Genomic DNA, 14,625 nt, shown 5'->3' on the forward strand with positions numbered 1-14,625 from the left:
TCTGTCTATCATCTATCTCACCGGTATCTATCTATCTATCTATCTATCTATCTATCTATCTATCTATCTATCTATCTATCTATCTATCTATCTATCTATCTATCTATATCTATCTATCATCTATCTATTTATCTATCTATCTATTATCTATCATTTATCTATCTATCTATTATCTATCTATCTATCATTGATATCTATCATTGATATCTATCATCATGTATCCATTTGTAGCTATCTATCGAAATATCTCTATCTCTGGGCGGAGAAAGGTAGAGAAAGAGAAAGAGCGAGACAAAAGGGACGATAATGAGCACAGATATACTGTAGCATCTTTCAACGAATCAGAACTCAGGGACAAAGCGCAAATGTAGGAAAATCGGTTGGAGGAGTGCGAGAGAAACCCCATATGGCTCCACCTTCCGTCACCTTGAGTCCACTCCCGGCCGGCCGTCTCCATGGAAACCACCCGCGCGCTTCTCAGCTCTTTCGCGTTCCTCTAAGGCGGCGGGGAACAAGCGACCGTTCTTCCTTCAGTCTCGTGAGGCCCTCCGCGCGCCGGTTGCTCCCCTTTCTCGGAGCCGCGCTCTACTCGCCAGGCGGCACAGCTTCAGAGGGACACGGGCTTGGTTTCAGGGGGCGACGGCAGCGGTGGCTTTCATGTCGCGAAGGCGCGTCTCCGCCAGCCCGGAGCTGAGCTGGCGACAGGATCAGGCGCTGGGCACTACCATGCGTATCGTGCGGGAACTGGGCCCCACCGCTTTCGTCCTGCAGGAGGAAGACCGGAGGGCGGCGGAGCTCAGGGTAGAAGAGGGGAGAGGGGAAGCGGAGGGCAAAGACCCGTCATCCCCGTTTGCTCAGCCCGGGTGGCGCAGCGGGCTCGCTGATGTGGATGCCAGATTAAGTACTTGGCTTTGTGTTCTTTTCAAGAGACCAGGATTTATCGCTTGCAAAACGAACCTGGCTTCTCCTTCTCTCCCTCCCCTCCCCTTTTAGCTTCACAAATAATTTTGAAACTAAAAACATCCCTTAGTGGCACCACTGCATCACTACAACACACGAACTCCCAGATTTGTGATGTTTTAACTGGACGGAGAATACTTCTGAGCATGTAGAAAGTGCCTTATGCTCCCTTTGGAGTTAATCTCTTCAACATGTTCCCTTCCCTTGGAAAAGCCTGAGCACTTGAAAGTGAAGGAAGGGATGCTCTGCCCAAACACTGCACTTCGATATTATTATTATTATTTTGCATTTAAGAGTGTCACTGTTTTCCTTTTTCACATTTATGCAGACAGTTCATAAACCAAGTGAAATACTTTTGTTGATTTAGGGGTAGATTATAATAATATTTCTATTAGAGAAGGGATACTATCAGTAATCCTCTTTTTACGACCACAATTGAGCCCAAAATTTCTGTTGCTAAGTGAAAAAATTGTTAAATATGTTTTGTCCCAATTTGCAACCTTTCTTGCCACTGTTGTTAAGTGAATGTCTGCAGTTAATAAGGGTAGTAAATGTTATACCAGTTGTTAAGTGAATCTGGCTTCCCCATTCACTTTGTCAGAAGGTTGCAAAGTGAGCACTCATCGAATTGGTTGTTACACGGGTTGAATTGCATCACTTGTTATGACCTGGATTTGAAGTTCTGATGGTCACACTCTCCACTTCAGTCACGTGACCAAACTTCAGGCACTCAGCAGCCAAGCCATATTTATCGCCATTTGCAGTGTTCCATGGTCTCATGACTGCATTTTACAATAGTTTTGCTAAAACTGTCATTTACACTTACTGGCTCGCTTAACAATTGTGTTAACTTGACTGCCCCCGCAAAGGTCATAAAATTGGATTGGTCAAATGACTGGCCTGTTTTATGACTCATAACTCAAAATCATGATGGGTAGGATCCATTACGGTCATAAGTGAAAGACTATCTATATGAGAGTAAAAACTTAAGTTGCAAGCTGCTAATATATTCCCTACTTGCAAAATGAAATTATTGAAAAGTTGAAAGAAAAAGAATAAAAATAGTCTATGTCTTCTGTATAGCACACATAGAGCAAAAGTGGGACATAATGAACAATGTTTTTCAAATAGGAATTTGATATATGTCGCTACATTTTTAGTCTGGAGAAAAAATTTCCCATGCTGATGGGAGTATCTGATCGAAAAGGCTTTTATTAATATGCTATAGTAGATAAAATCTATGATTCATAATATGGAGTGCACACCAGCAAACCTGTATGTATATTCTTATAGCTTTACAGAAGTACATTTTGATGTCATTAATGGACTTCGGTTGTCTTTTTCTTCTGTTTCAATGAATGATAGATGTTGATATCATATATTTTGAAAGTATATGAATGTAAATAAGTTTTTCTGAAAAATACTACATTAGAAGAGAAATAGTTACTACACTATTTCTAGTACTATTATTTCTGTTTTCTAGTACTATTCCAGATACACTGTACTAATATGGGTAAAACATATATGATTTTAATAAATGCTGTCTTTCTGCATTTTAGTTTTCATTTTTCTCCATTTTATAAATGTTGTGGCATAATAATGAAGCATGTTTTCTATTGTTTTGGTATAAGGTTTCCCTGGGGAACCCTCATTCATGCAGCTGCTCAGTATTTCTGAAAGAGAAGGACCTTTGTAAACATATCTGCTGGTAAATTATTTTTATTAAAATGTAAAATGATATGTCTCCTTCTATATTTGGTGTACATTCTGCAGTGCCTCTTAATGTTATTCAGCTTTTTAAAAATCAGATATTCTGCCACTGGGGAGGGAGGAATCAAGATAAGATAAAATAGAGAGATAAAAAGACAAAAGATAGGGTGCTGAAAGAAGAGAAAAAAAGGCATGGGTATGAAGAAAGTAGAGGCAAATTATAAGGTTTTCTTCTAGAAAGTTTTAGGTTGATTTTTTAGTGTTGGAAGACAAAATGTTCAGGGAATTTATTCAGGACTCAAAGGCACTTTTAGAAATAAAGATAATATTGAAGATCTGGCACTTTGCAATATTCCATTGTTATTTTTCTTTAATTTAAAAAAAGGGATACGGGAAGTATGCATTTCCTAAAAAAGGAAATATCTGGTTTGGAAATCCAATTAAATCTGTGCATCAAGAGAGCTCCTAAACTTCCATCAGGGGAAAGAGAAAAAACATAATGTTTCACCAAATAAAAAGTTGGGGAGGAGGGTCAAATAATTCCTTACTTTGTTTGCTATGGGTTACAGGGTACAATAAGAAATATGAATGATAGTTGTAAACAAACAAGTTTTAGTAAATGTCATTCAGATGGAATACAACTTTAAGGAATGATTGCATGATTGCATAATTGAGTTTATGTTCATATGTCTTTAAAATTGAAAAACCAACTGCATTTAAATTGTAAAGTTATTGAATAAATTATATTCAATTTGCTCTTTTATTTTTAGGTTATTACTAAAAAAGTTCAAACTTCCAAGAGACCATGAATGTAGGTATATGTTAATCTTGTCATTTTATTTCCTGTTTGGAACTCATTGCATGGAACATTGGTTGTATTTGCATCCCCCAGAAAACCCGTCTATATTCACCATCACTCAAGTGATCATTCCATAACTAGCAGTGGGCAACCAGGATTGCTGGGAGGGAGGGCAAGAATTTCCAATAACAAATGTATTGTACAGTATATTTTGAGGTTCATTATACATATTAAAGTTATTTTTTTTTCAACAGATGCTTTACAAATTGGTCTGTTAGAACGAGAGATTAACCATCTGCTTCAGATTCCACAACTTGCTTCCCAAGTAAAAGTAATTGCCCATTCTCTTAATGAATTGAAAACAGTTGATGATGGGTATGTTAAGCAGAAAAGTATTGATAATGATGACATATGTCCTGTTTGCCAGGATACACTACTCAAAAAAATGCTTCCTGTCACTTATTGCAGGTGAGTCCCTGTTGGGTTTAAATTGCTAGGAAAAAGTAACATATTTGTAATCATGCAGTTTGACTGATGGCATTTTCCTACAGTTTCTTAAACATTTTCAAGACATAATGTTTGGGGGGATTTTAAGAAGCATATTGCTGCCTCATTTGAACTCATGTCCATAATTCCACTTTGCTCTAGTAGAAGTGTTCCATGTGTCACTAGCAAAAGCTTGCAGCGCTCCTCAGAATGGCCTTGTTTGGCAGGCACTGCTGCTGTGAGTTTGGCAGCAATATCTGGAAAACCACAAGTTGATTCCTGGGTAGGTTATTTGATATTTGGACTCACAATTTTCAGGCTCACAAATACATCTACCAGTAGTACTCTCTGTCAGAATTTTAGTGATATTTCTCTTCTTGCAGGGTTAGTTTTTTTTTAAATACAGTCTGTGTACCAAGGTGACACAGTGATTAGAGTGCAGTACTGCAGACTACTTCTGCTGACTGCCAGCTGCGTGCAGTTTGGCAGTTCAAATCTCACCAAGCTCAAGGTTGACTCAGCCTTCCATCCTTCCGAGGTAGGTAAAATGAGGACCCAGATTGTTGGAGGCTTTACTCTGTAAACCGCTTAGAGATGGCTGTAAAGCATTGTAAAGCGGTATATAAGTCTATACACAAACACACACACACACACACTATTGCTATTGCTGTGCTGGTTTTCACATTATTGTAGAATCTGTTTTCTAATTCTATTCAGATTAGCCTGAAAATTCATGATCATCAAATTGATGCTGGCTGTGAAGGCCCTGCATCAGTATTAAAAATTGTTTCTTTTTGCAAGTAGATAAATAGGGAAAGTATTCTTTTTTATTTGGAATTCAAACTTCTATCTTTTTCTACATTAAAACAGTCTATGATTCTTTAGTTATCAAGTACATGCAAATAGAAAAAAAATTTCAGCATCTTGATAAAACTCTGTCATTTCAGGATTTCTAAAATAAATCTCTGACCAAATTTTGGTAGATCATGTTGCGGACAACTAGCAGAGTTGTAGATGGAATCCCTTGGCCTATAGGCTGCTTATGACTTCAGTCCTTATTTTCCATTCTCTATACTGGTCTAGATTATGCCATCATATTTTTGTGGCAGATTCTATAATTTTTATTTATCAACTTCAATGTTTTTGCAAAAGTCCTTGAGGATTTGAGGTTTCTTTTTTTATTGTCTTATTTTTTTAAAAAAATGGAGATTATTTTTGCTTCACATAACTTTCATATCATGGTCCTAGTATGGTTTTCTAGTGTTAAAGCATTGTCCATCCCTTTTCTAATGGATCACCTTGAATTTCATTATTTTTAGTAAGAGTTGAAAATGTGCTCACAGAAAAGTATTTACTATCCGACGATTTGTCATTAAGAATTTGATACATAAAAATTCCATGTCAACAAATGAAAAATAATGTAATTCCAGTGAAATTTAAATTTATTAAAATAAATATCAAATTTATTTATGTAACATTTCAAAAAATAAAAATAAATTTCTTGTGTGCACAGGTTTGGTTGTGGGAACAACATACATATAGTTTGTATGAAAATTTGGATGGATCATCAGCGGGATTTAGAGAAAAATTCTTTAGTGAAATGCCCTCTCTGCAGGGAAAATTTTGCACCACTGAAGCTTATCTTGGAAGAATTCAGAAACTGCAAAAAACTTGTGACTTCAGCAGAAAAACAAAGCCTTAACAAACACCTTGGAATCCCTTGCAATAATTGCAGAGTACTACCCATTGAGGGAAATTGCTACAAGTAAGCATTTAAGGCATTTAACTAGTTATGTCTGAATCAATTTATTTGTAATGTTGTAAACATTTCTTCTATAAGGAATCAAACATGAAAACTTTGCAATTATTATGAGTAGCTATATGTCAATTATTGGCTCAAATTTTCATCTAAGTTTATATATTTAAATAATGCCACATCTCAAAATTGTTTCATGAAAAGTTTATCGGTCAAAATCTTAAGCTCACTGCCTAATGAATAAGCTCTGTGGCACCCAGCACAACTAGCTCCCTAACAAAAAGATGTAACAAAACTATCTGTAACTATATATCTTGAATCATAGTGATCAAGTTTTATTCACATTAATAATTTCAATTTATATATGATGAAATTTCCATTAGGAAGTATTAAAACTCAATGTAACATTTGTAACTATTTTTGAAGATCTGTAATTGGAAATGGTTAGATTCTAGTTTCTTTAAAAATATGATTGACGCTAAAAATGTAAATATATTTAGCTATACAATTAATTTTAATGTTAATTATATATTTATACAGCATACTTAATATCAAAGTTATTTTACCTCAATCGAGAACCAATTAAATCAGAAGGAAAAAAAGACTTTTGCACCACCTAGTGTCTACTTTTCTCATTTCAACTGAAGAAAATATATATCAATTTTTGATAGCACCCTGGAGCATGAAAAGCTTCTAAACTACTGTGGCTTTTGCACTATTTCAGTATGTAATGCAAGATTGTACATTTAAAGTCAAGTCTTTTCATTTTAGCACAGGTGTTCACAATGAGCCAGTCATGAAAAAATGGGGACATTTCAGCCTATTGTCATTGCATTCTGACATTTAGTCATAAAAGCGGTGTCATGATGCCATGAGGCATGTTTCTTCATTTTCTGCTTAATTGCTCCTCTGCAAATGCATGTGCATATTGTAGAACATTTTTTTAAATCAAACAATAGTGTTTTCAAAAAGATTTGTATAAATGTTATTGTTAATATTGTTATTTCAAGGTGTACTGAATGCAGTGATTACCATCTATGCCATGGATGTTTTCAAAGCTTTTGTCATCCCTCACATACTTTTGCTTTCCGAGAGGTACAGTATAAATTCCCTCCCTTAAAAAAAGCAAACCTTAATATATCAATTTAAAAAGCAAACAATAGTAAAGGAAACTTTCTTCCTATTATGCCTTGTCTGTAAATTGTATCAAATAATGATTTGATTATTTTATTTTCTTGTTTTTAAACCAAGATGAATATATTCTGTACTGTACTATATTGTAGTCTAAAAAATCAAAATAAAGATGAGATCCTAAGCACTGTTTAAATCCAGTAAGGATTTCTCTGGTAGGAGTGCTTACATTTGAGTTGGTATTCATATGAGGTGCTACAGCAAGCAAGGTTAACTTGAGGCTTTCTTCTTTTAGCTGCTTTCCTCTTCTGGACAGAATATTGGGTTTCCTTTCAACCAGTCCTTGGTTAATAGCTGTGGTGCTTTTAACTTAACCAGTGGCCCACTAGCCTAATTCTGTTGAGCAATACAATCCCTCCCAAATCTGGAGTTGAGCATCCCACTATTGGTTGTGAAGAATTCATAGCCTCTGAAGAAACCAAATCCCTGTGAACAAACAGAGTAGAGATGAAATAGTTTAAAAAAAAAAAACCCAATATTTTCCCAATTATACTTCCTCTGTGACCTTCTTCCTTCTCCCTAAAATGAGAGTAAATATTCTGTGGTAATTGATACAGCTTTCTACAATTCTCTGGGACAGGTTGGTTGTATAGAAATGCAGCTTCTCAAGTCATGCAGAGTAAATGCCTCCCATCTGCTTCTCTGGAAGTAAGGCTGAGAAGGAAGGGTTATCTATGTTTGATCTCTCCTTCGTGGACAGAAAATGTTAGAAATCATGGATCCAAAATATAATTCTAAGGATCCACAAAGTAAAACTCTATAAAAGTAGGGTATGATCTAGTTCAAAAGATATTTTGAAATGTCATGTGTGTAAATGTGTAAAATATTTCAGAAAGAAGCTGGCTTTTTATCCTGAGGGCTTCACTTGAAAAAAGCTTTGTAGAATTTATTTACTATTTAGTTTACTGATTTTTACCTTTTGTTTAACTTGTCTATAATACTGATAGTCTTGCTATGCGCAGGTGCAGTTTTATTTGCTCATATAACTTACATAATTTTTCAACTCTTCTGTCAGGAATACTGAGACACAAACAGACCCAGCCCAGGTGAAGTTTTTAACTTGCTAATACCAATCCAGGATCAGAATTATTTATACAAACTGGATTCTGCCATCCTCCTTGACCTGCTTTTTTTCAGAGCTTGTGTTCTATTTATTAATTAGAATAAACTGTTACCCTTGCCATCGAGTTGGTATCAACACTTAGTGATCACACAATGTGAGATCACTCTACCATCTCCAGGTTATCTGTCCCAGTCAGGCTTTTTGGGTCTTCCCATGGTCTCTTATCACCACTGCAACTGCATCCATTCATGTTGTTGCTGGTTTTTGTCTTCTCTTCTAAGCAAAACATACAGCAATATGAGAAATTAGTATTTATTCAGCTTTTTTTTCAAGTATCATTTTTATATAAAATGTATTCATTTTTCTGGTTTTACTGAAATGATAAATGCTAATAATTCCCTTTAAACAGTATGTCCTGTTGCTTAGTTTCTTCATATCTCTACTTCAGAAAAGGAACCAGAGATGGAAATCATTTGAACCAAAAGTGCAGCTGTCAACAACAGAAGAAAACCTAAAAATTAATCCAGATGGGAAGTTTATAGAAGAAAAAAACAAGGAACAGTAAGATGAAAAATTCAATGAAATTCATTTCAATGGTTTTTAATTTAAAAACTTAAGGAAGGAGAGGCATGATTTAAGAAAGCAGGGATATTAATTATACATTTTAATCCGTTTTATTTTAATATTTCTTGGTATTTATAAAGAAGCGTAATCTATTCCCAGTGGGCTTCCATGGTTCCAGTGAAATAAACATTTTTGCGTTATTACTTACATTATTAGTAACTTTTTGTCATGTATCAGTCTGTGACATTTATATGAAATCCATTTGAAATCTTTCACCTTATGATTTTAATTTTTTCTAACTTCAACTTACTTGCTCATCATGTTCACAAATGGTGATGGCCATTAAGTGAGATGATCTCGCTTAATAATCCCCACTTCCTGCTCTCCTTGATGCAGTTTTTAAATGACTACACAGGCTGATAATTGGAGTACGGGGTGCCTCAGATGGCAGGGGCACTGGGAGGCCTAGCACGAGGACATGACCCCCTGCCCCAGGGCTTACACACTCTGAGACATCCTGTGCTCCACTTCCCATCCCCCAGGATCCCCACAACCCTTGCACCTCCTTCCCCATCCCTGAGTTCCTGCAGGCATTCCCCCCGCCCTTCAGATCTCTGCAGGGCTTGGCCTCTTCCCCATCCCGTCACAATTGCATGCTTACAATCTCTGGAGCTCAGGAAGTTAGGGTGGGAAACTCTGTTTCAGGCCACATGGGTTGCTAGGCCAAAGCAATTTTCAGCTGTCTGCTTGCAGAAGCACTGGCTTGAAAAAATGGAGCCTTGTGGGATCCAAGTAATGGAGAGGCTTCCTTTGCTTTGCTAACATGATCAAAGCAAAGCAAATCTTTCTGTTCCCTTTCCAACCTCTTGAGCTTTGGAGATCAATGAAACATAAGCATTTGGGGTCTGGAGAGGTGGGAAGCAGGCCTAAGGCATGTGGGGACCCAGGGTAGGGGATGGAGGATAAGTGGGGGAGACACTGCAGCATCCTGCAGTTGGTTGTAAGGGTGAATGGCCACAGGAACACTCTGATGGTCGTAGCTTTCAAAATGGTTGCTAAGTGACCAAAAATAAGCAAGGTCTACCTGTTAGCATTGTTTGCATTGTTTTTTTGAAATAAGATTTTAAAATCAGATAAATGCATAAACTCATATGGAATAGATACTCTGTTGCATCTTTCAGATTCAGCTGCGTACCACAGCAGGTACTGAACTCAATACCCAATATGGTGATTAGGAAGGGCAACCCTTTACTAGATCCAGGCTTACAGTGTAGATTCTGTTTGAAGATATTCTGCCTTGGTCAAGTTACAAGGACCTTACCATGTAATCACAAGGTAAGCTGGAGATCCTTTTGAGCAGGAGCTTGGAAGTTTTTCTGAAACCCAGATTAATTTCCGATACAAAATTTTTCAAACCATCAAAAAAAAAATGAAATGCATGTGTAATATAATGTAAAGCCTGCATGCTGCTGTGACATACCTTTTTATTGTTTTGCATCGAGGCAGTCTCTATAGAGTTAGCAAGCAGAGTCTGGTGTCTGAAACATCTGTTTGTGAAAGCAAGAAATTCTGCTTCAATCATTATTGGTAAAGAGTCAGGAATCTTGTCTACCACAATTCCCGATTTTTAGAACTAGAGCCACAGCCACTTCCAGAATATGAACTGCTTCAGGATAAAATGGTGCCTTGTTTACAATCAGATCATATTTAATTTCTAAACATTCCTTTGTGTTAACTAAGATACTATATTGTCATAACTACATTGGATTTTTACTAAATCCAAGTTAGACTGTACAATGCAAGACTGTTAGTCAAGTGCAGCCTCAACCATATAAACTCACTAGATGAGTTTGGAACAGTCACACTCTCATCCCAACCTACACCATAAAGTAGCTGTGGGCATAAAATGGAAGATCTCCCCCAGATGCTTCTCCAGGTCGGGTATGAAAATCACTAGTCTCGGCAGATATGGCTGTACAATGCTCAATGTTTTTTGAAGACTAGTCTAAATATTGGCTTAAGTTTCTCTTTTTCCTGCATTATGTCTGCCTATGTATCCAGTTTTTGTCACTCCTTTCTCTTTGCTTTCTTCCTTTCAGTACGGGTTGCTTTTTCCATCGCCATCTTGTTTTCCTGCTGCTTTGGCTATAAGGGGACAGGAAATATGCATTTGTATACTATTATATTTTGTGTAGGACAGAAAATGATTGGAATATGTAAATGAGGCTCAGTTACTTCTGTAAATAGGCTACCTTATTTTAAGGCATTGTTTTAATTAATTAATGTATGTTATTTTGTCCTAATTGTGCTATTTGGGAAGGGGGGAAAAGGCACTGATGCTGCACATGTAAGGATATGACATTTGCACATATATAAATTGGGTCGTTCTAGCCACTGGCAGCTCTTAAGTTGACAAGATAAGGAAACTGTCTAGCCATCTCACTAGATCGATCCAACACAAGGGGCATACTCCAGGTCCTTTCTGAATATCATTGGAACCATGCCTTTTCTGTCACAGTACTGTGTGACATCCCATTAGACTGGCCCATCCCTGCCAGCCTTTCACAAAGCATTGAAGATTTGGAAGTGCTCCAAAGTTGATTTTTACTTTTTTGGAGTTGGGGAGGGGGCCTTACCCCTTAATATATATATATTTAAAAACATGTTAGTCATGCTACTCCACTTTCCCATAATCCATGATAAACTTGGCTGTCTGTGTGGCTACCCTTAACATGAGCAAGATTTACTATTTATGTATTTTTCAGTTATTTTCAGTTATTTTTAGAATCATTAAAGAGTTGGTAGAAGCCATTTAGATGTTTAAGTCCCATTATAGGCTTTTCATGAATCCAAATCCAAGCATCCCAGACAATGGCAGTCTAGCCCCTGCATAAATACATTCAATGAATGGGAACCTTTTGCTTCTCACAGTGTCTGATTCCCCTTAGGAAGCTTTTCATTCAGGACCTGCCTCACTCCAAATAAAATCCAGTATCTCATGCCTTACAGTTAGGAGTAAGTTAAAATAACTTTTCAGATATTTGAGGAATATGACTGTATTTTCCCCTTTCAACATGATTTTTATTCAGCCTTGTATCCACTTATATCATTCGACCTATACTTAAACTAGCTTGTTGGAATATTTTTATGAAGTATTTTGCTGACTCCAAGACTAATTGTATTTCTTCAGATCTATAGGCTATTAAATAACATTACCTTCAATGATCAGTGACAACTAATTTTATTTCAGAGCCTTCTAAATGAGCTTTTTTTATTCTTAGCATGTCTCAGTAACCTGAACTCATTTTGAGATGATTTTGAGCTGTCCAATACCTAAAAAGACAACTTAGATTGCTTCAAAGGAAGCAAGTCAGCAACTTCCTACTTGTTTCCTAGCAATTCCAATAAACCTTAAGTAACAATTCTCTTAAAGTGCATGACACAAGTAATAATAGGGATGTTAGCAGACATCAGAGATATCTCTTCGATCATACCTGCCTCAAAGAACTGAATGGCAGTTCAGATACATTATTTCATATGTAATATTTGACACATGCAAGATACATAAATAATGTTGGTGGAAAATTACCAAGGCTTAATACATTATGTATTTTATTTAGTTCCACAGAAAATGCATTGACCGTTGGTTGCAGAAAGAAAATGCATGTCCTATTGATGACCATGTTGTATATAATCCATTAACTTGGGAGACGGCAACAAGCAAAGACAAAGTAAATCAATTAGGGTGTCAACCAAAGCAACTCCTTGCAAAGCAGCCTGGGTTGGATCTTTTTATACCAGGTACTGGATTGTCTGTCAAACAAATAAAGCCTCACCATGCCACGGAGGTACCTCAAAGTAGTTTTCAAGGAAAATGTAACAAGAAAAAAAATTCTGCAGAGACTGAGCAAAATTTAACATTGAATGGTTTCAGTTATGCTTGTACCAGAGATGCTGGTTCTAGTTTGCTTAACACTCAAAAACCAAGACATTTGAAATTTTCTCGACATGTAAAGGGTTTAGTCCTTATTCCAAAGGCTCCTGCTGATAAATTTACCGATAAAATAGTTGGTACTGATTTTAGAGTAAGCCCAAATTGAAAGACAGATTAAAATTGTAACACTACATATTTTTAAAAGAAAATTGATTCTATTGGGTAGTTATTTGGATGTACAAAGGATCCAGATGCTTTAGCTTTTTATATAAATGTAAAAAAAAATTAATGTGAAAATCATTTTTACTTGGTTTGATGTTCAGTAAAAGTTTTATATAAAATAGAGTTTATCAGCATAAAAGAAGTCTCTTAGGGTTTTTTTGGCTCCAGTAAATTCAACTTTTTAAGACTAAGTATCTAAATTACATGTATGAATATATAAAATGATAAATACCCAACCATTTGACACTCAACTCTGCTTCTTAACTGATTTAAACTCTAAATTCAGCTTAAACTACACATTTCTGTGGAAATATTTTTCTTGCTGCATTTGGTAACTGTTTTATTATTTTAACCAACTAATAATGTTAATTTAAATTCTAAACCAAGTTTATACTTATTAGCATCTTCAGTGTTTATGTCTCTTAAGAGATAAAGAGATGGCTAATAAAAACATTTGCTCTTTCTTGCTGATAGAAGTGGAATCCCCTACAAAGAGATAAATTGCTCTTGTAAATAGCATTGCAATAAAAATGTTTTCTTTAATCATGAATGGTAGCTCTAGTATGAACCAGAAAATAAATGTAATAGGAAATATGCTTTTAACAATAAATAGCAAGTATAGCAAAATATAGACCAAACAATTTGGATGTACAATTTCAGTGGTCTACAAATTGGAACAAATGTTTTACAAAACTGCCACCCATATTAATGTATTAAAGTTGAATTGTGTAAAAGTTTGAAGTATTATCCTGTTACTTCTTTCAGTTTGTTAATAAAGAGCTGTACATATTTCTGAATTGCTCAAGTGCTGTCATCACTAAATTTAGCATTTGCGATGGTTTTTAAAAAACACTCAGAATATGGATGAAAATAAGAATGTTGGATTTGAAGTGATGTGTTATAATCCATGCATGTTTAAGAACCATATGCTATATTCAAAGAGATATTTTCTTTATGGAGAAGAGAAAACAACATATACATTCAGGGTGTACATACAGTCAGAATTGCAAAGTCACCATGATCATTGAAAAATGATAGAATGTGGAATAAAATAATGGGAATACTTGAACCAGGCATTCATATATGCCACTTCATGTCCTCTAACCAAGATTATAATTAATACTAGAACATCCATATAGATCAACAATGACTACATTTCCAACTCTCAATATAATGGGTTCACCATGCATGGCTGTCAAGCCTATCAAAAACCTTTAAATTTAGATTCGTTATTTCCAAGCTCATCATTCTGAAGCAGCAGCACCTCCAAGCACTTCTAATGTTCCTAACTCACTTCTTGAAATTGGCATCTATTTCTGCAAACTGTTCCTTTCAAGAGTCCCTGATACTACTTGTGTAGCCATACAGTGAATGGCTGTAACACATTCTCCATGAGATGCAACAATCAATTTGTTTTTTTAAATAATCAAGTATCACAAAGTTATTGGTAAGATTTTTTAAAATTAAACTTAGCAGTGTCTTATAAATTATAAGATATAGACAATCCATTGGCACTGCAGTAGTTGCACAGACATGAACAGCTACTCCTGGCAGAAAAATGTAAAAATGAAATGAAAAGGATCAGCATTAATAAACCATAAAACAAATTTAAAATATGCTGTGAAAAAAGGAGTCCTTATTCTCGTTATTTATAACATAAATCTAGTAAGGAAGGTCTAATATTTTGGCAAGAGCTAGGCTCCAATTTCTTCAGTGGATTTAGATTATCAACCTTTACATGATTCAATGACTAGTCTTAATTAGTACTGGGAGCTTCTTTTGAAATAAACCGCTCCGCATTTCTTTCCTTTAACACAAAGCACTACAGCAATATGAAAGTGGCGCAGCATACATGAGAAAGTATCAAGCTAGTTTCTTAAATAGCAACAATGGAAAATGGGCTGTCTGTTTTGCTGGTAGCTAAAGATAATAACTACACC

The 14,625-nt window shown here is 35.8% G+C and overlaps 2 protein-coding genes across 2 annotated transcripts in view; one reads left to right on the forward strand and one right to left on the reverse strand.

The window, feature by feature from the left end:
* Positions 1–488: 488 nt before the first annotated feature.
* Positions 489–13,479, forward strand: ZSWIM2 (zinc finger SWIM-type containing 2). Its single transcript, XM_026696939.2, has 9 exons — positions 489–801; positions 2,592–2,668; positions 3,441–3,481; positions 3,724–3,937; positions 5,469–5,720; positions 6,722–6,806; positions 8,414–8,526; positions 9,711–9,864; positions 12,150–13,479. The coding sequence occupies exons 1-9, from the start codon at positions 658–660 to the stop codon at positions 12,627–12,629; spliced, it is 1,560 nt and encodes a 519-aa protein (XP_026552724.1). The 5' UTR covers positions 489–657; the 3' UTR covers positions 12,630–13,479.
* Positions 10,564–14,625, reverse strand: part of FAM171B (family with sequence similarity 171 member B) — a 37,328-nt gene continuing 33,266 nt past the window's right edge. The window contains exon 9 of the mRNA XM_087919838.1: positions 10,564–10,674. The gene's annotated coding sequence lies outside the window, so the exon portion shown is untranslated. The remainder of the gene's footprint in view (positions 10,675–14,625) is intronic.

This window comes from Pseudonaja textilis, chromosome 1 (assembly GCF_049901715.1).
Source record: "Pseudonaja textilis isolate UNSWEBS1 chromosome 1, rPseTex1.2, whole genome shotgun sequence".
Lineage (NCBI taxonomy): Eukaryota > Metazoa > Chordata > Lepidosauria > Squamata > Elapidae > Pseudonaja > Pseudonaja textilis.